Source organism: Oryzias latipes (genome assembly GCF_053564925.1).
Source record: "Oryzias latipes strain Hd-rR chromosome 1 unlocalized genomic scaffold, Olatipes_Hd-rR_3.1 chr1_Y".
Lineage (NCBI taxonomy): Eukaryota > Metazoa > Chordata > Actinopteri > Beloniformes > Adrianichthyidae > Oryzias > Oryzias latipes.
In genome coordinates this window covers 3783732-3802847 of record NW_027616335.1, presented here as the reverse complement: position 1 = coordinate 3802847, position 19116 = coordinate 3783732, and the positions used below count along the sequence as shown (strand labels likewise).

The 19116-nt window shown below is 40.7% G+C and overlaps 2 protein-coding genes across 2 annotated transcripts; both read left to right on the top strand.

The window, feature by feature from the left end:
- The first annotated feature begins 916 nt into the window (after positions 1-916).
- On the top strand, positions 917-2190 carry LOC144990287 (general vesicular transport factor p115-like). Its single transcript, XM_078943449.1, has 5 exons — positions 917-1123; positions 1311-1429; positions 1512-1693; positions 1766-1887; positions 1981-2190. The coding sequence occupies exons 1-5, from the start codon at positions 1046-1048 to the stop codon at positions 2173-2175; spliced, it is 696 nt and encodes a 231-aa protein (XP_078799575.1). The 5' UTR covers positions 917-1045; the 3' UTR covers positions 2176-2190.
- A 6886-nt stretch (positions 2191-9076) lies between these two features.
- LOC144990223 (general vesicular transport factor p115-like) lies at positions 9077-18515 on the top strand. The gene is made up of 8 exons (XM_078943259.1): positions 9077-9394; positions 9582-9700; positions 9783-9964; positions 10037-10158; positions 10252-10390; positions 11655-11809; positions 12084-12146; positions 18492-18515. Exons 1-8 carry the CDS (start codon positions 9317-9319, stop codon positions 18513-18515), a joined length of 882 nt encoding a protein of 293 aa, XP_078799385.1. The 5' UTR covers positions 9077-9316.
- Positions 18516-19116: the final 601 nt, after the last annotated feature.

The window sequence follows — 19116 nt, the reverse complement described above, 5'->3', positions numbered from 1 at the left end:
ACACTAAAAGTCAGCTACCCAAAGCTGTGCAGCGGTCTTGGTGAAGTGAAGCAGCCATACAACATCAAGTTAAGACCAGATGCTCAGCCCTTCTCATTAAAGACACCTCGGAGAGTTCCATTGCCGCTCATGGACAAAGTGAAGCAGGAACTGTCCCGCATGGAAGACTTAGGTGTGATAACCAAAATAGAGGAGCCAACAGACTGGTGTTCTGGCATGGTGGTGGTACCCAAAAAGAAAACAGACAAGGTGCGTATTTGTGTTGATCTCACACACCTCAACCTTTCTGTGTGTCGAGAAAAATACATCCTGCCATCAGTGGAAGAGACACTAGGCAAATTGGCTGGAGCCAGGATTTTCAGCAAATTGGATGCTAATATGGGATTTTGGCAAATTCCCCTTACAGAAGAGTCAGCCAAATACACCACCTCTATTACACCTTTTGGCCGTTACTATTTTAGGCAGCTACCTTTTGGTATTGCTTCTGCTCCTGAACATTTCCAGAACAGAATATGAAATGTTTTTTTTTTTTGCATGTTTGGTTTTGTTTTATTCTTTAAAACATCCAAACTGTTTGGTGTTGGCTGTAATGGATACTAACACTTGGCATCATTTGACTGCCATAACGATGATTTCAAAACATTTGTTTACATTTATTATTTATAGGTGTGTTTATTATTTTTTGTTTGTTTGTTTGGCCTTCAGATGCTTATTAAGGCTAATTTCTTTCAAATATTTCCTTTTTCTGCTTGTTTTAGGGTTAGTTGTTAGTTGTTTTGTGCTTGAGCGCTTTAAAAAACCGTGGAGTTCATTTTGGGGTGTTCTGTGGTTGTGATTCGGTTGAGGTTTAGATGAACTCTGAACCCGATCGATTTTAACCCTTCTAACTTCCACTCCTGTGTTTAGTTCTTTGGGTCTGAAGTCTCTTTGTGTGAGCTGTCTAACATGCTTTTGATGCCTCTGCTCGCGTGTCAGAAGCTCCTCGTCAGACTCACTCTTTGGTTTTCTGCAGGGCAGCAAAGTCCAGACCAGGGTGGGCCTCCTCATGCTGCTGTGCACATGGATCAGCAACTGTCCCATTGCTGTCACGCACTTCCTGCACAACCAGGATAACGTTCCCTTTGTATCCTTCATCACAACCTTTTTACCTTCTCCCCCCTTTGACCTCTGAGTCTACATTTCTGCTTAAATGCATCTTCACATCAAATCCGACCTCTGAGCGTAAAGAGGACCCATGTGTTTATTGCTGGGGAGGGAGCCCCTGTCCTCCACTGGCTTCTCTGCATGAGCCTTGACTCTGAGTCCTGCAGCTGACGGCTCAGATCTCTGAGAACCTGGGAGAAGACGAGAGGCTGGTGCAGGGCCTTTGTGCGCTGCTGCTCGGCATCTGTATCTATCATAACGATAACTCACTGGAAAACTACACCAAGTACGTGTCTTTGAGTCACTTTAACATTCTGTTAGACTCGATGTTTGAATGAAAACACAGATTTTCTTCCCGTCGTCTTCAGGGAGAAGCTAAAGCAGCTGATTGAGAAGCGCATCGGAAAGGAGAACTTTGTGGAGAAGCTGGGCTTCATCACCAAACATGAACTGTATTCGCGGGCGGCCCTAAAGCCGCAGCCCGTCTTCCCGTCGCCGGAGCAGATGCTGTTCGACCACGAGTTCACCAAGCTGGTCAAAGACCTGGAAGGTCAGGGAGGCCGCCGTCCTCATGTGCAAGTGATGGTTTGAGTCCCAGTTGACGTAACGCTGCTCATCACAGGGGTGATCACCAAAGCGGTTCACAAGTCCAGCGAGGAGGACAAAACGGAGGAAGAGGCGAAGAAGACGTTGGAGCAGCACGACAACATCGTAACTCGATACAAGGAGCTGATCAGAGAACAGGTTTGTCGAATTTGGCTTCTAAAAATGTTGCCCATTAGTCGTGGATTTGCTGTAGTCTCCAGATAACATCAGAGTTTGGATTGTGTGACTCAGGATGCTCAGATCCAGGAGCTGAAGGAGCAGGTAGCAGCTCTGTCCTCCCAGCACGAGCAGATGCAGGCCACTGTCGCACAGCAGCTATCCCAGATCCAGCAGCACAAAGACCAGTACAACATCCTGAAGCTGAAACTAGGTCAGTCCTCGTCCAACACGCAAAAGCTCACTCTGACACTTTTACAGTTTCTATAACCTTTTTGTTGGTTTAGAAATGATGGAGACATTCATGTCTGATCCTTTTTGCTCTAAAGAGCAGCTTATGTTATTAAAGGAAATTCATTTTCTTGTCTCTTATCTGCCTTTGAGGGAAAAGCTTCCACTGTAGCTGAAGACTGGATTTGTAGGGTTTTTATTTACACTTTGAAAGGTTTGAGTCACACGTCCCACAGAAAAAGTCACTTTTCCCTGAGCTTTTTCAGATTTCTAGTTTTTGATGATGGCTTTTGGTATGAAACGTTGCTGATTATTGTTGTCCTTTTTTTCCTGTTTTCCAGAAATGTAAAAGAAAGTCACTTCTTGGTTTTCAAAGCTTAACTTTGTTCCGTCTGTTGTGTTGCAGCAGAAGCTTTTTATTGCAGTTAAGACACAAACATGAATAACAACACAATTTGCCATCAACTCCTGTGACCAATCACCTGCTTCCTGGCCCTTCTAGGCATTCTGGGTAGTGTAGTCATATCACATTACATGATATTTGTTACTGTGCCTGATTGCTACACCCAAACACAATGAGTTATATCGCCAGAGGAGACCACGTGGCTCCTCATGGGAGGAGAGCACCGTCATCTTGGTGAGGTCAAGTTACTGCTGCAGTGCATGCATGGGAACATTGCTCCACCACCTTCAGCCAGGCTTCCCAAGTGGGCGTTTCTCCTCTAGCTCAGTGTTTTTCATCCTTTTTTGAGCCAAGGCACACTTTATCCTTGACAAAAATCCCATGACACACCAGCATCCAAAAATTTAAAAAGGAGAAACTCTATGGTCTGTATTGATCTAATGTCCCTCCACAATCTCACTTGCATTTTTGTGATAATTGTGGCAGAAAAAACTGGAAGTTTCAGCTGTTTTTTTCTAAAAGATGTAATAAAAGTTAAGTTGGTTTTCAGTAATGATTTTCAACTAAATTATTTGAAATTTTACCCTCTTCCCCGTTCGAACGGTAAAAAACAGGGTTCGAACAGGGAAGTGAAACCTGAAGGAAGATCCGCCTTCCACGGTCAGAAAGGTCATTTCAGTTCATGTTCAACTGCTGTTAGGTAGACGGAGGTGACAGTGCGTATGTCCACAGAATCAGCATGCCTAAGGCAGACATGAGGTTCCCCCCAGCCCCCCATCTCCTTACGCTCTTTGGATTTGTTGTCATCATCAATGAAGGGAAAAGAGAATTGGATAAGTCGAATGCTGCGTGTCGACATTGTTACACAAAGATAGCGAATGCCACATTAATTTTTTTTCAGGCCAGTGTTAAGTTTTTGGTTTCTGGCAGCTAATAGGTTTTCTTATTTTATGAAGCAGATCACCTGAATAAGTCAGTTTTATTTATTTTTATATAAAACCAATAAATGCATTTTGCAAGTAATTTTTTACTGCCTTTTTTGTACTGAAAAAAAAAACAAAAATAGATAGAAAAAAACTTTATTAATCTCCCAAGGGAGAAATTCAGGCGTCTGACAGCAAAACACAGACAATAAATAACAATAAAATAATAGTTCATAAATAGTAGTTCATATCAGATTTGTTAAACAGCCGTACCGAACTAATTACACCCAAATTTGTATACATACATACATACATACATACATACATACATACATACAATCTATATTAACAGGCTATCATTCTAACGGCAGAAAGATGATAAATTTGTTATTCTGGGAAATGTATATAACTCTGCAGCACAAAACAAAATCACATTTTCAGACTTTACAAGCTCTGTTAAGGAACTTAACCAAAGATATCCTAACAGTAATCTCATCATTGGAGGTGATTTCAATATGGTGGAAGATGAATACCTTGACAGATTTCCTTCAGCATTTCAAAACCATCATTATAATCCTCTTCTTCATTTATGTAGAGATTTCAATGTTTCTGATGTCTGGCGCCGTGATAATCCTGATGTTCAAGCGTTCCCCTGGTTTAAACCAGACGGATCTGCTAAATCTAGGTTGTATATGGTTGACATGAAAATCAACAGAATTTTACATCAATAGCTAAAACTTCAGCTGCACCATTAACAGACCATTCTATGATCAAGCTCATTATTCAATCTCGCAATAATCCTAAAAGCAAAGGTTACTGGAAGTTCAACGCTAGTCTATTAGAGGAGGAATTTTATTCTCAGGCGATTATAAATGAAATCCAAAGGATAACTAACGACTGACAGTTCACCACTCAGAGGGAGAAATGGGAATTTTTCAAATTCAAAGCAAGACAGATTTCAAAAACTCATAGAAAAAGATTGAGCAGAGATGGTAAACAAAAAGAAATGGAAATGATCAGAGATATGAACTCTATTTGTTGTAAATCTCTATTGAGTGAATGTGAGAAACAGAGAGTTGCATTCCTGCAAACCTCTCTGGATAATATGAACATCTCTAAAGCCAAAGGAGCTTTTATTAGATCCATAACTAAATGGGTTGAAGAGGGAGAGAAAAGTTCAGCTTACTTTTGTAGACTGGAAAAAAGGCGACAAGAGAAAAATGCTGTTATCAGATTGCTAATTAATGGCAGAGAAAGTACAAATATGGAAAACATGAAGAGAGATATTTTCCAGTTTTACAGTGGGTTGTACTCTTCTTCTTATTCATTTCAGGATGCTGATCGCTTTTTCAACCACATCAAGGGTTTGGCTCCTAAAGTGGATGAAAATTTTAAACAAGTGTGTGAAGCAGAAATCACTATGGAAGAAGCAGAAAAAGCCATGAGAAGTTTAGCTGTAGATAAATCTCCAGGATCTGATGGGCTTATCATGAACCTTTACAGACATTTTTGGGAACACTTGAAAGAGCAGTTTTTGTTGGTCATAAGTTGAGTTGAACATCCTTCCAACTACCATGAAGCAGGGTGTCAGTACCCTGATTCCTAAACCTGGGAAAGACGCCAGACTAATTGATCATTTGAGATCAATATCCCTCCTCAACAGTGATTATAAAATTCTAACCAACATTTATGCATCTAGATTAAAAACAGGACTGAATCAGATCATCTCAGACACACAATCAGGGTTTTTAAAAGGACGTTCAATTCACAATAATAGTTCTTGATTTGATTGACTATATCAATAAATTGAAGATGATGGCTTCATTTTATTTTTAAATTTCTTTAAAGCCTTTGACACGGTTGAAAATGTTATCAATACTTATAAAAAAGCTCTGGTTTCTGTACACTCAATGTCCCGGGAGAACAGTTAGCCATCACTCAGCTGGCAGACGACACGGCCACATTCAAGAAAGACAGTCATCAAATACCAGAGATCATTCAGACTGTGGATTTCTTCTCTAAAGCATCTGGTTAAAACTAAATCTCAGCAAATATGAATTGTTGCCAGTTCACTATTCTGATCAGTCAGTTCTTCATAACACAGCTGTTAGGACTGTTGTGAAATATCTTGGTGTTCATATTACCAAAGATAGTCAAATAATGGAGGAAATGAACTTATGGAAAACTTTAGAGGAATGTAATGTCAATTTAAACATGTGGTCACATTTCTTTTTTGGGCAGAGTGTTTCTCACTAAATTAGAATGTTTATCCAGATTCATTTATCCAGCATATTCACTCCCAATTCCTAAATCTGCAAAGAAAGCAATAAACCAGGCCAAGTTCAACTTAATCTGGAAAAATAAAAATTATTACAAAAAAAGGAACTATAATTCAGGATTACAGTGAAGGTGGATTTAAAGCCATAGACTTTGAAAGTTTGGATGGTATGATTAAGATAAATTGGCTTAGGTCTTTTCTGCAAAATGGAAGAAATATTTGTTTTCATATTCCTTCAAACATTTTCTCTCATCTAGGGGCCACTGAGTTCCATCTAAAATGTGAAAAAACTTCCTATTAAACTTTCTACTTCTCATCAGCAAGTGTTACTGTACGGCAAACTCACATACAAACATAACTTTAGTCCACATAAAACTCCCACATGAATGATAATGGAAACATTATCATTCTCTTTCCAGTATCTTAAAAATAAATGATAGAAAACAATAGAACAACGTGATCAAAGCAATCCTTCAGACTTTGATCAAAATGTCCTCCAGTCTGGTTCAAAATGTTCAAGTTCTGCTTTTATCTCTGCTGTTCGATGGTCGACCGCTTAATTCAAAACTTCGAAGCTCATTTATACGATCTTTGTTTGTTAGATAATTGTTTCCAACATCTTACAAAAATCTTTCAATATCACGGCGTTACACAAGAGAGGAAATAAGCAAGTAAAGATCTCAGTTTATTAAATATCCAATTTTCCCAAAATACAAAGAAATCCATTTTAAAATAATGAATGCAGTCTATCCATGCAAGGAACTGCTACACATACGTTTTGGTTTTCCTGAAAATAACTGTTCTTTCTGTGACATAAATAATAAAACACTTGATAATATGTTTTTTGAATGTATGCATTTTTACAGTTTTTGGGAGGATTTCTTTTTTTGGTGCTCCTCAAAGTTTCCCTTTGTCAAAGAGATCATGTATTTTTTTGTCTTTCAAGTATGTGTATACAGCTGGCAATGACATGAAGAAGACTGCAGTGTCAATATAAACTACATCTCTATCCTTCCACTAATGAAATAAAGAAAGAAAAAAAGACTACATACAAACATTATGTTGTTAACCAGCATAGATGAAGTGGGATTGCCACCAGTTTCTGGTTGATCTATAATCAGGCTTTTCAATTTAAAATATCACCAGGCTGCAAGGTTTGTTGGTTCTCTTTTCCTTCAAGGCTTTGAAATTCTGCGGCGACTGATGAGAAGTCAACACTACATGTTCCTGTTGAACCTTCACACTTGCAGAGCTTTTTTGAGGGAGGCTTAGCACCTTGAAGCTCTCCACTCTTTAGTAAAAGTGTGAAACCTTTGGGTGAAGTCAAGACATGTTTGTCAAAACATACAACTTCAGCCAATCCCCACCACCAATTTATACACAGAGATTTCTTATCTAACACAAGTTTATTATCTATGAATTGAGGGTTTTTTAACCCCGAAGGCAGCACACCTTCAGGAAGCCTTTATTTGCAATACCTCTTTGTGCCACGAGAGGTCCCTCTACACCAACTACTCAACCTGTTTACAGAATGAAAGGATGTAAGAGCTCCAACATTTTTTCCCCAAAAGTTTTCTTTATTCAGAATCCTTTTTGGGTTTCCCATTTTATTGCAGCAATAATCAAATCCAGCCATGGGGTTCCTTTGAATAAAACTCCTCTTCTAATCTTGAGAAAAGTGTTCAAAAGAACACCCAGACAGACAGAATTCATTCATTCATTTTTCTTAACCGTTTTTTTCCCTCACAGGGTCACGGGTCTGCCGGAGCCCATCCCGGCCACTTGTATATGATATGGCTTTTGTGTATTGTTATGCCATTGGTTAAACATAATTCTGTTAAAGAACTACAGGGTCGCATTGTTATGACGTCACAGCGGTGCGGGGGGCAGCGGGAAGGAGATGCTAAATGTGTTGACAGGGTGCACAAAAGCAGCAGAAAATTTAAAACCAAATCACATCCAGACGTCAAACAGAGCAAATCGTGGAGGCCTCAACACAGTAAACCAAATGCACAGTGTCATAAGTGCGGCAGCTCATCACCCCATCCAAAACGTGAGTGTCCAGCTAATGAAACAGTATGTCATGCATGTGGAAAAAAGGGACATTACATGAGAGTGTGTAAAAATAGGAAGACTTTGAGTGAAGTGGAGGAAGATGTCAATGCCTTATTCCTTGGCAGTGTTACCAGCAATGGAGAGTCGTGGATGGTAAACATAATCATAAACAACAAAAGCGTGTCATTCAAAATAGACACAGGAGCTGATGTCACAGTATTGCCACTTCAGGTGTTCAAAGAAATCTTCAGAGACAGTTGCCCACCCACTCTTCAAAAACCAACCAAGCCTCTGTTTGGACCTGGAAGAAAGCCGTTGGAAGTCCTCGGGTTCACAGAGATGAGACTAAGGAAATGAGCTAAAGAAGCAAGAGAGGATGTGTACATCCTGAAACACCTGCACACAGCATTGCTGGGGAGACCTGCTATTCACAAGTTGGAGTTAGTTACTCGAATAGACACTCTCAGCATCGAAACACTAAAAGTCAGCTATCCCAAAGCTGTGCAGCGGTCTTGGTGAAGTGAAGCAGCCATACAACATCAAGTTAAGACCAGATGCTCAGCCCTTCTCATTAAAGACACCTCAGAGAGTTCCATTGCCGCTCATGGACAAAGTGAAGCAGGAACTGTCCCGCATGGAAGACTTAGGTGTGATAACCAAAATAGAGGAGCCAACAGACTGGTGTTCTGGCATGGTGGTGGTACCCAAAAAGAAAACAGACAAGGTGCGTATTTGTGTTGATCTCACACACCTCAACCTTTCTGTGTGTCGAGAAAAATACATCCTGCCATCAGTGGAAAAGACACTAGGCAAATTGGCTGGAGCCAAAGTTTTCAGCAAATTGGATGCTAATATGGGATTTTGGCAAATTCCCCTTACAGAAGAGTCAGCCAAATACACCACCTCTATTACACCTTTTGGCCGTTACTATTTTAGGCAGCTACCTTTTGGTATTGCTTCTGCTCCTGAACATTTCCAGAACAGAATATGAAATGGTTTTTTTTTTTGCATGTTTGGTTTTGTTTTATTCTTTAAAACATCCAAACTGTTTGGTGTTGGCTGTAATGGATACTAACACTTGGCATCATTTGACTGCCATAACGATGATTTCAAAACATTTGTTTACATTTATTATTTATAGGTGTGTTTATTATTTTTTGTTTGTTTGTTTGGCCTTCAGATGCTTATTAAGGCTAATTTCTTTCAAATATTTCCTTTTTCTGCTTGTTTTAGGGTTAGTTGTTAGTTGTTTTGTGCTTGAGCGCTTTAAAAAACCAAGGAGTTCATTTTGCGGGTGTTCTGTGGTTGTGATTCGGTTGAGGTTTAGATGAACTCTGAACCCGATCGATTTTAACCCTTCTAACTTCCACTCCTGTGTTTAGTTCTTTGGGTCTGAAGTCTCTTTGTGTGAGCTGTCTAACATGCTTTTGATGCCTCTGCTCGCGTGTCAGAAGCTCCTCGTCAGACTCACTGTTTGGTTTTCTGCAGGGCAGCAAAGTCCAGACCAGGGTGGGCCTCCTCATGCTGCTGTGCACATGGATCAGCAACTGTCCCATTGCTGTCACGCACTTCCTGCACAACCAGGATAACGTTCCCTTTGTATCCTTCATCAAGACCTTTTTACCTTCTCCCCCCTTTGACCTCTGAGTCTACATTTCTGCTTAAATGCATCTTCACATCAAATCCGACCTCTGAGCGTAAAGAGGACCCATGTGTTTATTGCTGGGGAGGGAGCCCCTGTCCTCCACTGGCTTCTCTGCATGAGCCTTGACTCTGAGTCCTGCAGCTGACGGCTCAGATCTCTGAGAACCTGGGAGAAGACGAGAGGCTGGTGCAGGGCCTTTGTGCGCTGCTGCTCGGCATCTGTATCTATCATAACGATAACTCACTGGAAAACTACACCAAGTACGTGTCTTTGAGTCACTTTAACATTCTGTTAGACTCGATGTTTGAATGAAAACACAGATTTTCTTCCCGTCGTCTTCAGGGAGAAGCTAAAGCAGCTGATTGAGAAGCGCATCGGAAAGGAGAACTTTGTGGAGAAGCTGGGCTTCATCACCAAACATGAACTGTATTCGCGGGCGGCCCTAAAGCCGCAGCCCGTCTTCCCGTCGCCGGAACAGATGCTGTTCGACCACGAGTTCACCAAGCTGGTCAAAGAACTGGAAGGTAAGGGAGGCCGCCGTCCTCATGTGCAAGTGATGGTTTGAGTCCCAGTTGACGTAACGCTGCTCATCACAGGGGTGATCACCAAAGCGGTTCACAAGTCCAGCGAGGAGGACAAAAAGGAGGAAGAGGTGAAGAAGACGTTGGAGCAGCACGACAACATCGTAACTCGATACAAGGAGCTGATCAGAGAACAGGTTTGTCGAATTTGGCTTCTAAAAATGTTGCCCATTAGTCGTGGATTTGCTGTAGTCTCCAGATAACATCAGAGTTTGGACTGTGTGACTCAGGATGCTCAGATCCAGGAGCTGAAGGAGCAGGTAGCAGCGCTGTCCTCCCAGCACGAGCAGATGCAGGCCACTGTCGCACAGCAGCTATCCCAGATCCAGCAGCACAAAGACCAGTACAACATCCTGAAGCTGAAACTAGGTCAGTCCTCGTCCAACACGCAAAAGCTCACTCTGACACTTTTACAGTTTCTATAACCTTTTTGTTGGTTTATAAATGATGGAGACATTCATGTCTGATCCTTTTTGCGCTAAAGAGCAGCTTATGTTATTAAAGGAAATTCATTTTCTTGTCTCTTATCTGCCTTTGAGGGAAAAGCTTCCACTGTAGCTGAAGACTGGATTTGTAGGGTTTTTATTTACACTTTGAAAGGTTTGAGTCACACGTCCCACAGAAAAAGTCACTTTTCCCTGAGCTTTTTTCAGATTTTTAGTTTTTGATGATGGTTTTTGGTATGAAACGTTGCTGATTACTGTAGTCTATTTTATTTTTTCCTGTTTTCCAGAAATGTAAAAGAAAGTCACTTCTTGGTTTTCAAAGCTTAACTTTGTTCCGTCTGTCGTGTTGCAGCAGAAGCTTTTTATTGCAGTTAAGACACAAACATGAATAACAACACAATTTGCCATCAACTCCTGTGACCAATCACCTGCTTCCTGGCCCTTCTAGGCATTCTGGGTAGTGTAGTCATATCACATTACATGATATTTGTTACTGTGCCTGATTGGGAAAAAAACAGCCAGTAATCTTAAAATATTTTCTTGATTTCCTTTGATGGTAAATAATATTTTCAGTCTGTAAATTCTCCCAATTGCCTTAATGGTGGTGTAGTGGTTAGCACTCTCGCCTCACAGGAGAAGGTTTGAATCCTGGCCGGGTTCTTTCTGTGTGGAGTTGGCATGTTCTCCCATGCATGTGAGGGTTTTGTGGCTTCCTCCCACAGTCCAAAAAGCGTCTTCATAGGTTCACTGATGACTCTAAAATGTCCCCAGGTGTGCTTGTGTGAGTTTGTGTACCTGCAACAGACCGGCGACATGTTCAGGGTTTTAACCGCGCCTTTGGCTTGTGACCCAAAAAAAGGTTTAGCAGCTTCTGATGATGGAAGAAAATTCTCCAAATTAAAGTCTTGTTTAGCCTTTTAGAGTTCAATGAGACAATTTTGAGCAGACATTTTGATTTGAGAGATAAATCTTCATGTCTGCGAACCACAGCAGGTCTATAGTGCTGAATCAGCAGCTTCTATCTGACTCTCCTGTTTGTTTAAACAGAAACGGTGTTCCCGTCAGCCCTCTATAGAAATGAGACTCGTTTTACCTCAGAATTTAATCGATGCTTTAAGAACAGGTGTGTGGTATGTCTGAAGGGTTGGAGTGTTTTGGTATGTAATCATGTGTATTGTCATCTTCAGGTAAGGAGAGTCCAAGTCAGGGGGACGGCTCCCAGCAGAACGGACTGCAGACCGAGGAGCTCTCTCAGCTCAGAGAGGAGCTGGACGAGCTCCACAAGCAGCACGCAGTCCTGCAGACGCAACTCGCCGAGCGAGACGCACTAATCACCACCCTGGTTAGTAGATCAAGAAGATTGAGTGAGTGTGTGAGTGAGTGAGTGAGTGTTTGTATGTGTGCTGGGATGAGGAGGATTCTAAAAACGTCATGAAATAAACCAGTAAATAAAATAATTTCTGCTGATTTGAAAAGTGACATTTTTGTTCAGATCTGAAGAAAAACCATTGCATCCGTTTTTGTCACCAGCTGTAATCTACTTCAATTTGAAGGTTTAAATGTCTTGAAATGTGATTCCTGGTATTTAATGTTTATTTATTTCATTGTAACTGTAGCAGTCGAGCTCCCAGACGACAGAGAGCCCGGCAGGAGGATCAGACAACACAGAGCTGCTGCAGGTGAACTGGGACTTTTTTATGTGCTGATACGAGTTTGCTCCAGTTAGTACATGAGAACAACGCCAAACTGTAAAAAGATCCGGGTTATGTCATGTCTATCATGGAGACTTTAAAAAAGCACGAATACAGATACGCCACAGGGCAGTGTGCTGAGCCCTCATCTTCTTCACTTTGCTCCCTGTTTTTACTTTGAAAATCCTAATGGATGTGGACCATCAGAGCAAGTGGTGCTCGGACACAAACCTCATGGAAAAAGCCTTCAAAAGCAGACCTGAAGGATCTCCTGGTTCAGATCATTGCAGATCCAGTCTTGATGGTAGAAAGAAGAGTTTGCTGACTATCACCAGCTGGTTAAGACTTTTCTGCAATCAAGGTGTAAAAAACACAAACAAACCCCAAACTGCCTCCCTCCATCCTGTGAACATCTGCAGGAGCTCAGTTTGTCTTGACTGTTTGTCTGTCCGCTGCTGAAAGACCAGATCTTTCCCTAGAATTGTTGGAGTTGAGCATTTCAAACAATCTAAAAAGAGACGATCAGAACAGATGAACAGTTTGAACCGTTTCCATCTGGCAAACCGTTCAGAGCGCTAAAGTCTGGGACTAATGCTTTCTAAAGTCGTGCATTTTAACATAACTAAAATACTGCTATATTTTTCACAAGTGATCGTTTTTTGTTAAGTCGCAAAGTCGGTTTGGTGAGATTTTTTTATCATTCTCACTGATCAGCTATCAGCTCAGTTTCAGTTTAGCTGTGTGGGACTTTGATCTCAGAGCTATTTAATACCCCGCCTGTGGTTTTTACACAAACCACCTGGGGCCTGTTTCAGAAAGGAGGTTAAGTGTAAACTCTGAGTGCATTAACCCTGAAATCAGGGAAACCCTGGGTTTTCTGTTTCAGAATGGGAGGTTTGTTAAACCAGAGAAAGCAGATTAAGTCAAACCCGTTTCTGAAAGAGAGGTAACTTATACTCGGAGTCAGTGTCCATGGTTACTTATGCTGTGAACCTAACCTGGTCGGGAGCAGGTTTTACTCTGTAAACTCAAGGTTTCTGCCGGTCCCCTCCCCTTTTTAAAGACGAAGCGGTATGTTTCGCTTTAACCTTCATTGCCCAAATGTCCGTCACACAGAGACGGTCTAAGTGACAAGAATGGCTTGTTCTTTCTTGGAGGACCCAATAGACGAGGAGGCTGCATTAATTCGTAGAGAATTATATTTACCTCGTACGAGGATTTTGAGAAGACTCGATTTTTTGTCATTTCCCCTTACGTTTTTGTTTGAGCGTTACCGTTTTTTGTTGCAGTCAATTACATATATACAATGAAAACAACATTAGATATGTATTGCTATGTAGATGTTTCATATGTCAAATATTGTCAACAAAGCCTACATCCATGACATGCTCAAATTTGACCTGATTGAATCATGTTTTTATACTTCATTTTTAGCTGCTGCCATGTTCTTTTAATTCCTGCAGGATTGCATCTACATGAAAATGAAATCAGGGACATTGAATTAGATTAATGTAACAATTACTTTTTGGAAACACAATTTGCTAGTACTGCTTACTTTCTTAATCCCATATAAACCTATACCACTTGATCAATACAAGGGTAGTGTTGCAGCGTGTGTGTGCTGAGCGGGGTGCGATCCACGAGAGAGAAGGGGAGGGGCGATTGCAGGTGCAGATGGGTGGGGGGGGGGCGTGAGCACGGAGCGGAGGTGTGTGCTTGGTATATATTGTGTGTTCGGAGGACGGAGCACTTAGTTAAATAAAGAGAAGGTGTCATTCCCAGAATATCTGTTTTGGAGTCATTCTTAATCCGCTCTGGAGGTTGAGGGTTTCGAACGGGAAGTGAACCCCGAAGGAGAATTCCCTTCGGCCCTGAAGGAAATCTCCCCTGCGCTTCTGACCACGGTCGGAAAGACGAGAGAAAAGAAAGGAGAAGTCTTCGCGCAGCGAAAGGTTCAACAGTAGACAACAGTTCACTTTTAAAAACAAAATTGCATGTATTAATATTAAACTGACCAACGTTTGCAAGAGGGGAAGGTTAACAAAAAAGTCCTCTAAACATTACCGAGATTGATTCTGTACACTATGCAGCATTTCATGCATTTACACCAGGAATGACACTTCAAAAGTACACCTAAATATCACCCTTTTTTATTTCACTCCTTACGCTGTTTAAAAAGTTATTACAGCCAATATTTTTTAACAATGATTTAAATGCAAACTTAGGCATTAACTTGAGCAGCTATGTTTTCCCACGCTAACTGTCTCTGTTTTGCAGATGCAGCGGTGTTGCTTTTCTTCTGGAATATGTGCTCATATTCACTGTAACTCTGCAGCAGCACGTCAAGTTCAGCTGGAGAAAAATACGCAGACCTCTTTTTTTCACGGTTGCCATGGTGACTCGTGATATCTGCGCTCCATTGATAATGGCTTCTTATAGTCGCGGTGCGCACGCTCACCTCCGAATCAGTCCACTCTGAGTTGATTGACCTAACCTCAGAGTTGGTTGAACCTCCTTTCTGAAACAGGCCCCTGGTCTGAGAAAGTCTGTAGTTGTTCCAGCAGGAGGAGTAAACTCACCGCCTGTGAGGCATGACTTACAGAGGTACCTTTGGTGCTGAACCTTTATTTAACTCTCAGGAGTCTAAGGTGGAATTCAAAGTTTTTGTCTCCTTTGGAGTTTGATGTTTTCACCTTAAAAACTGTTGGTCATTTTTTTTCAGTACGACTTTACCAGGGTGTTTTAGTTGTCATTTTGCTGTATGGTATTAACGCATTTGACCTGAAATCATACTAAAAGAAACCCAAACTCATGCAGATTTATTTTTTTAGCTTGAAAATACAAATGTTTTGTATAATTTATGATTAACTATGTAGACATTGGGCAAAGCGTTCAATGCAAACAAACTGTCAGACCTTTCAGTACAGATATGGGTTCAACCAACTCTGAGGTTGAACTTGAACTCTGAGTTGGTCAATCGGGAGATTAACAACTCTGAGTTTTCTGTTTCAGAGAAGCTGATCCACGTTAGGTCAATCAACTCAGAGTGGACTGATTCGGAGGTGAGCGTGCGCACCGCGACTATAAGAAACCATTATCAATGGAGCGCAGATATCACGAGTCACCATGGCAACCGTGAAAAAAAGAGGTCTGCGTATTTTTCTCCAGCTGAACTTGACGTGCTGCTGCAGAGTTACAGTGAATATGAGCACATATTCCAGAAGAAAAGCAACACCGCTGCATCTGCAAAACAGAGACAGTTAGCGTGGGAAAACATAGCTGCTCAAGTTAATGCGAAAGTTTGCATTTAAATCATTGTTATGAAATATTGACTGTAATAACTTTTTAAACAGCGTAAGGAGTGAAATAAAAAATGGCGGTATTTAGGTGTACTTTTGAAGTGTCATTCCTGGTGTAAATGCATGAAATGCTGCATAGTGTACAGAATCAATATGGGGGGAAAATGCATTTAACGTCGGTAATGTTTAGAGGACTTTTTTGTTAACCTTCCCCTCTTGCAAACGTTGGTCAGTTTAATATTAATACATGCAATTGTGTTTTTAAAAGTGAACTTTTGTCTACTGTTGAACCTTTCGCTGCGCGAAGACTTCTCCTTTCTTTTCTCTCGTCTTTCCGACCGTGGTCAGAAGCGCAGGGGAGATTTCCTTCAGGGACGAAGGGAATTCTCCTTCGGGGTTCACTTCCGTTCGAAACCCTCAACCTCCAGAGCGGATTAAGAATGACTCCAAAACAGTTATTCTGGGAATGACACCTTCTCTTTATTTAACTAAGTGCTCCGTCCTCCGAACACACAATATATACCACGCACACACCTCCGCTCCGTGCTCACCCCCCCCCCACCCATCTGCACCTGCAATCGCCCCTCCCCTTCTCTCTCGTGGATCGCACCCCGCTCAGCACACACACGCTGCAACACTACCCTTGTATTGATCAAGTGGTATAGGTTTATATGGGATTAAGAAAGTAAGCAGTACTAGCAAATTGTGTTTCCAAAAAGTAATTGTTACATTAATCTAATTCAATGTCCCTGATTTCATTTTTATGTAGATGCAATCCTGCAGGAATTAAAAGAACATGGCAGCAGCTAAAAATGAAGTATAAAAACATAATTCAATCAGGTCAAATTTGAGCATGTCATGGATGTAGGCTTTGTTGACTATATTTGACATATGAAACATCTACATAGCAATACCCAATGTTGTTTTCATTGTATATATGTAATTGACTGCAACGAAAAACGGTAACGCTCAAACAAAAACGTAAGGGGAAATGACAAAAAATCGAGTCTTCTCAAAATCCTCGTACGAGGTAAATATAATTCTCTACGAATTAATGCAGCCTCCTCGTCTATTGGGTCCTCCAAAAAAGAACAAGCCATTCTTGTCACTTAGACCGTCTTTGTGTGACGGAAATGTGGGCAATGAAGGTTAAAGCGAAACATACCGCTTCGTTTTTAAAAAGGGGAGGGGACCGGCAGAAACTTTGAGTTTGGAGAATAAAACCTGCTCCCGACCAGGTTAGGTTCACAGCATAAGTAACCATGGACACTGACTCCGAGTATAAGTTACCTCTCTTTCAGAAATGGGTTTGACTTAATCTGCTTTCTCTGGTTTAACAAACCTCCCATTCTGAAACAGAAAACCCAGGGTTTCCCTGATTTCAGGGTTAACGCTTAGCCTAGCTAGCAGTGCTAATACGGAGATCGGTGCAGAGTCTCTGGTGCAGCAAATACATTCATTTCTCACATCTAAAGGAATTTCCCTGGATCTCAATACCATCGAGACCTGCCACCTGCTCCCCAGGATAAAGGAGACGGATAAACCAGCGATCCTCATCAGGTTTGTGAATCACAAACACAAGCTAGCTTTGATGAATCAACGCAAAAATCTCAGAGGATCTGCTGTTTATCTGAACGACTATCTGACTAGAAGGAATGCTGCAATCTCAAAACATGCACGGCTTCTCAGGAAGCGTAAGCAGATTGAGAACACTTGGGTTAAAGGCTGCAGGATTCATGTCAAACCACTCGGTCCACTGGACCGGGCCAAGGTTGTGGTTGTGAACATCATGAAGGACTTTGAAAAGTGCTTGATTACGGTTGTATGAAACAACGTGGAGTAATAAATCAAAGAGCCAAATAATTTCAAGAAATATGACGCCTGGATTCCTCACTTTCTCCATACGTCTGACGTCACCTGAATAACAGCAGAGTTCTGACCTGCAGACAACTTGACCTCAACTTTCACCGCAGCTGATATCAGCTGAAGGATATGGACCTGAATCTAATGTCTGCAGACATAGCATCGAAGAGAAATGTAAACTGTTTAAACCCAGAAGATCGGCTGTTATCAGTAAAAGAAGAAATGCCAACCTTGGACAATTCGACAGTTTATGGACCCTTTTTATTTTTTCCCCTACAGCATTACTTTATTATAAAAAAAAATAAAAAAAAACAAAAAAATATATAAAAAGAGTAAAACAAATGATTAATCACTTTTGAAAATTGTTAAATTGATTGACTTTTGATATTACTTCACTAGCTCCTATAATTGATAAATTGATTCAAAAATCTTTCCTAATGTATCATAACTTTGCACGTTTTTAACTTTTGATACTTGATGAAATTTTGCTATGAAAATTCCTGAAACAGTGTTGTGTCTATTTTACTGATATAGTATTATGTTTTAAAGCATATGAATGACTTTTAAAAGTAACATAATTTGCATATATTTCAGATGACTGATCTGCATTTGTCATGTTGATTTCTAAAATAGTTATTTTTGACGTAGTACTTAAGTAATTCATCTTTGGCATGTGCTTTATTGATACCTTATGATTGTTAATTCTGTCTGATAAAACCTAGGAACCGGATATTGATAAATCATGTAATGAAATGGTTATAGTATAACGGGGTGGGATTATATAAGTTCGCTTCCTTCCACTCCCTTTCAAGCAATATTTATTAATTATGTTTAATTATCCTAAGTTTGATTAGTTACTGTATGAATGTATAACTGATGATTAAATTGCTTTTGTGTATTACTTCTATTTGATTGCTTGAAATAAACCATTTCAAATCAAAAATCAAATCAAAATATTTGGCGAACATTAAAGCCATTTTTAAGCAGCCAGAAATGCCTTCTCAAATTCTCTGAAATTCACAGACTTTTACCCATAATCCTTTCATCAATCCCTTTCCAAGAAAAGACTGGTTAATGCTAGACGTGTCAGGTTTTAGACACAAATAGTTGTATTTCTTTACAGTCACCAAGGCGCTAATGGGAGTTCCTTGTTTGTCTTCTGTTGCTGCAGGAGCTGGAGGCTATTTTTGTTTAAAAGGAGAAATTGTTTTTTTTGTCGATAAAGTTTAAGTTTTTTCAAGAGCCCTCCCCAACCTGTGCGGCGCGTAGCGGAGAGATAGGCCTGTTTAGGGCAGAGACAGCAAGCACGCGCAGCAAAGTAGCCATTAGCTGAAAAACTACGGTGAAAAACTAAAATAACGGTGCAAACCTGTTGTCGAGCCAGACCGGAAGAGGGGTGTGAGCCAAATAAGATTTTATGCCATTACGAGACGAGTTTTGGTGAGTTTTGTTTTGTATTTTGCCTACTTTTGTGGCGTGGGTTTTGCCGTGATGAGGCGAGCCCAGTTGAGACCAATTTAAGTTGTGAAAAGACGACAAAACAGTACTTTTGAGTTATTTATAATTTTTTTTGACACTTCGAAACATGAATGTATTTTATTTGATGTATTTTGGGTATATTTTGTGTGAAAAGAAGCTAATTTTGCAAGTAGAGTTGGATGTATGAAAAAGAAAAAAGAGCAGCCGCCATTTTAAGTTCTAAAGAGTCACGTAGCCTTCTAGTGCGGCTCCGCTTTCATTTTGGAGTGGTTTTATTTTGCATATGGACTAAAATTATTTTTATGGCCTGTCCTGCA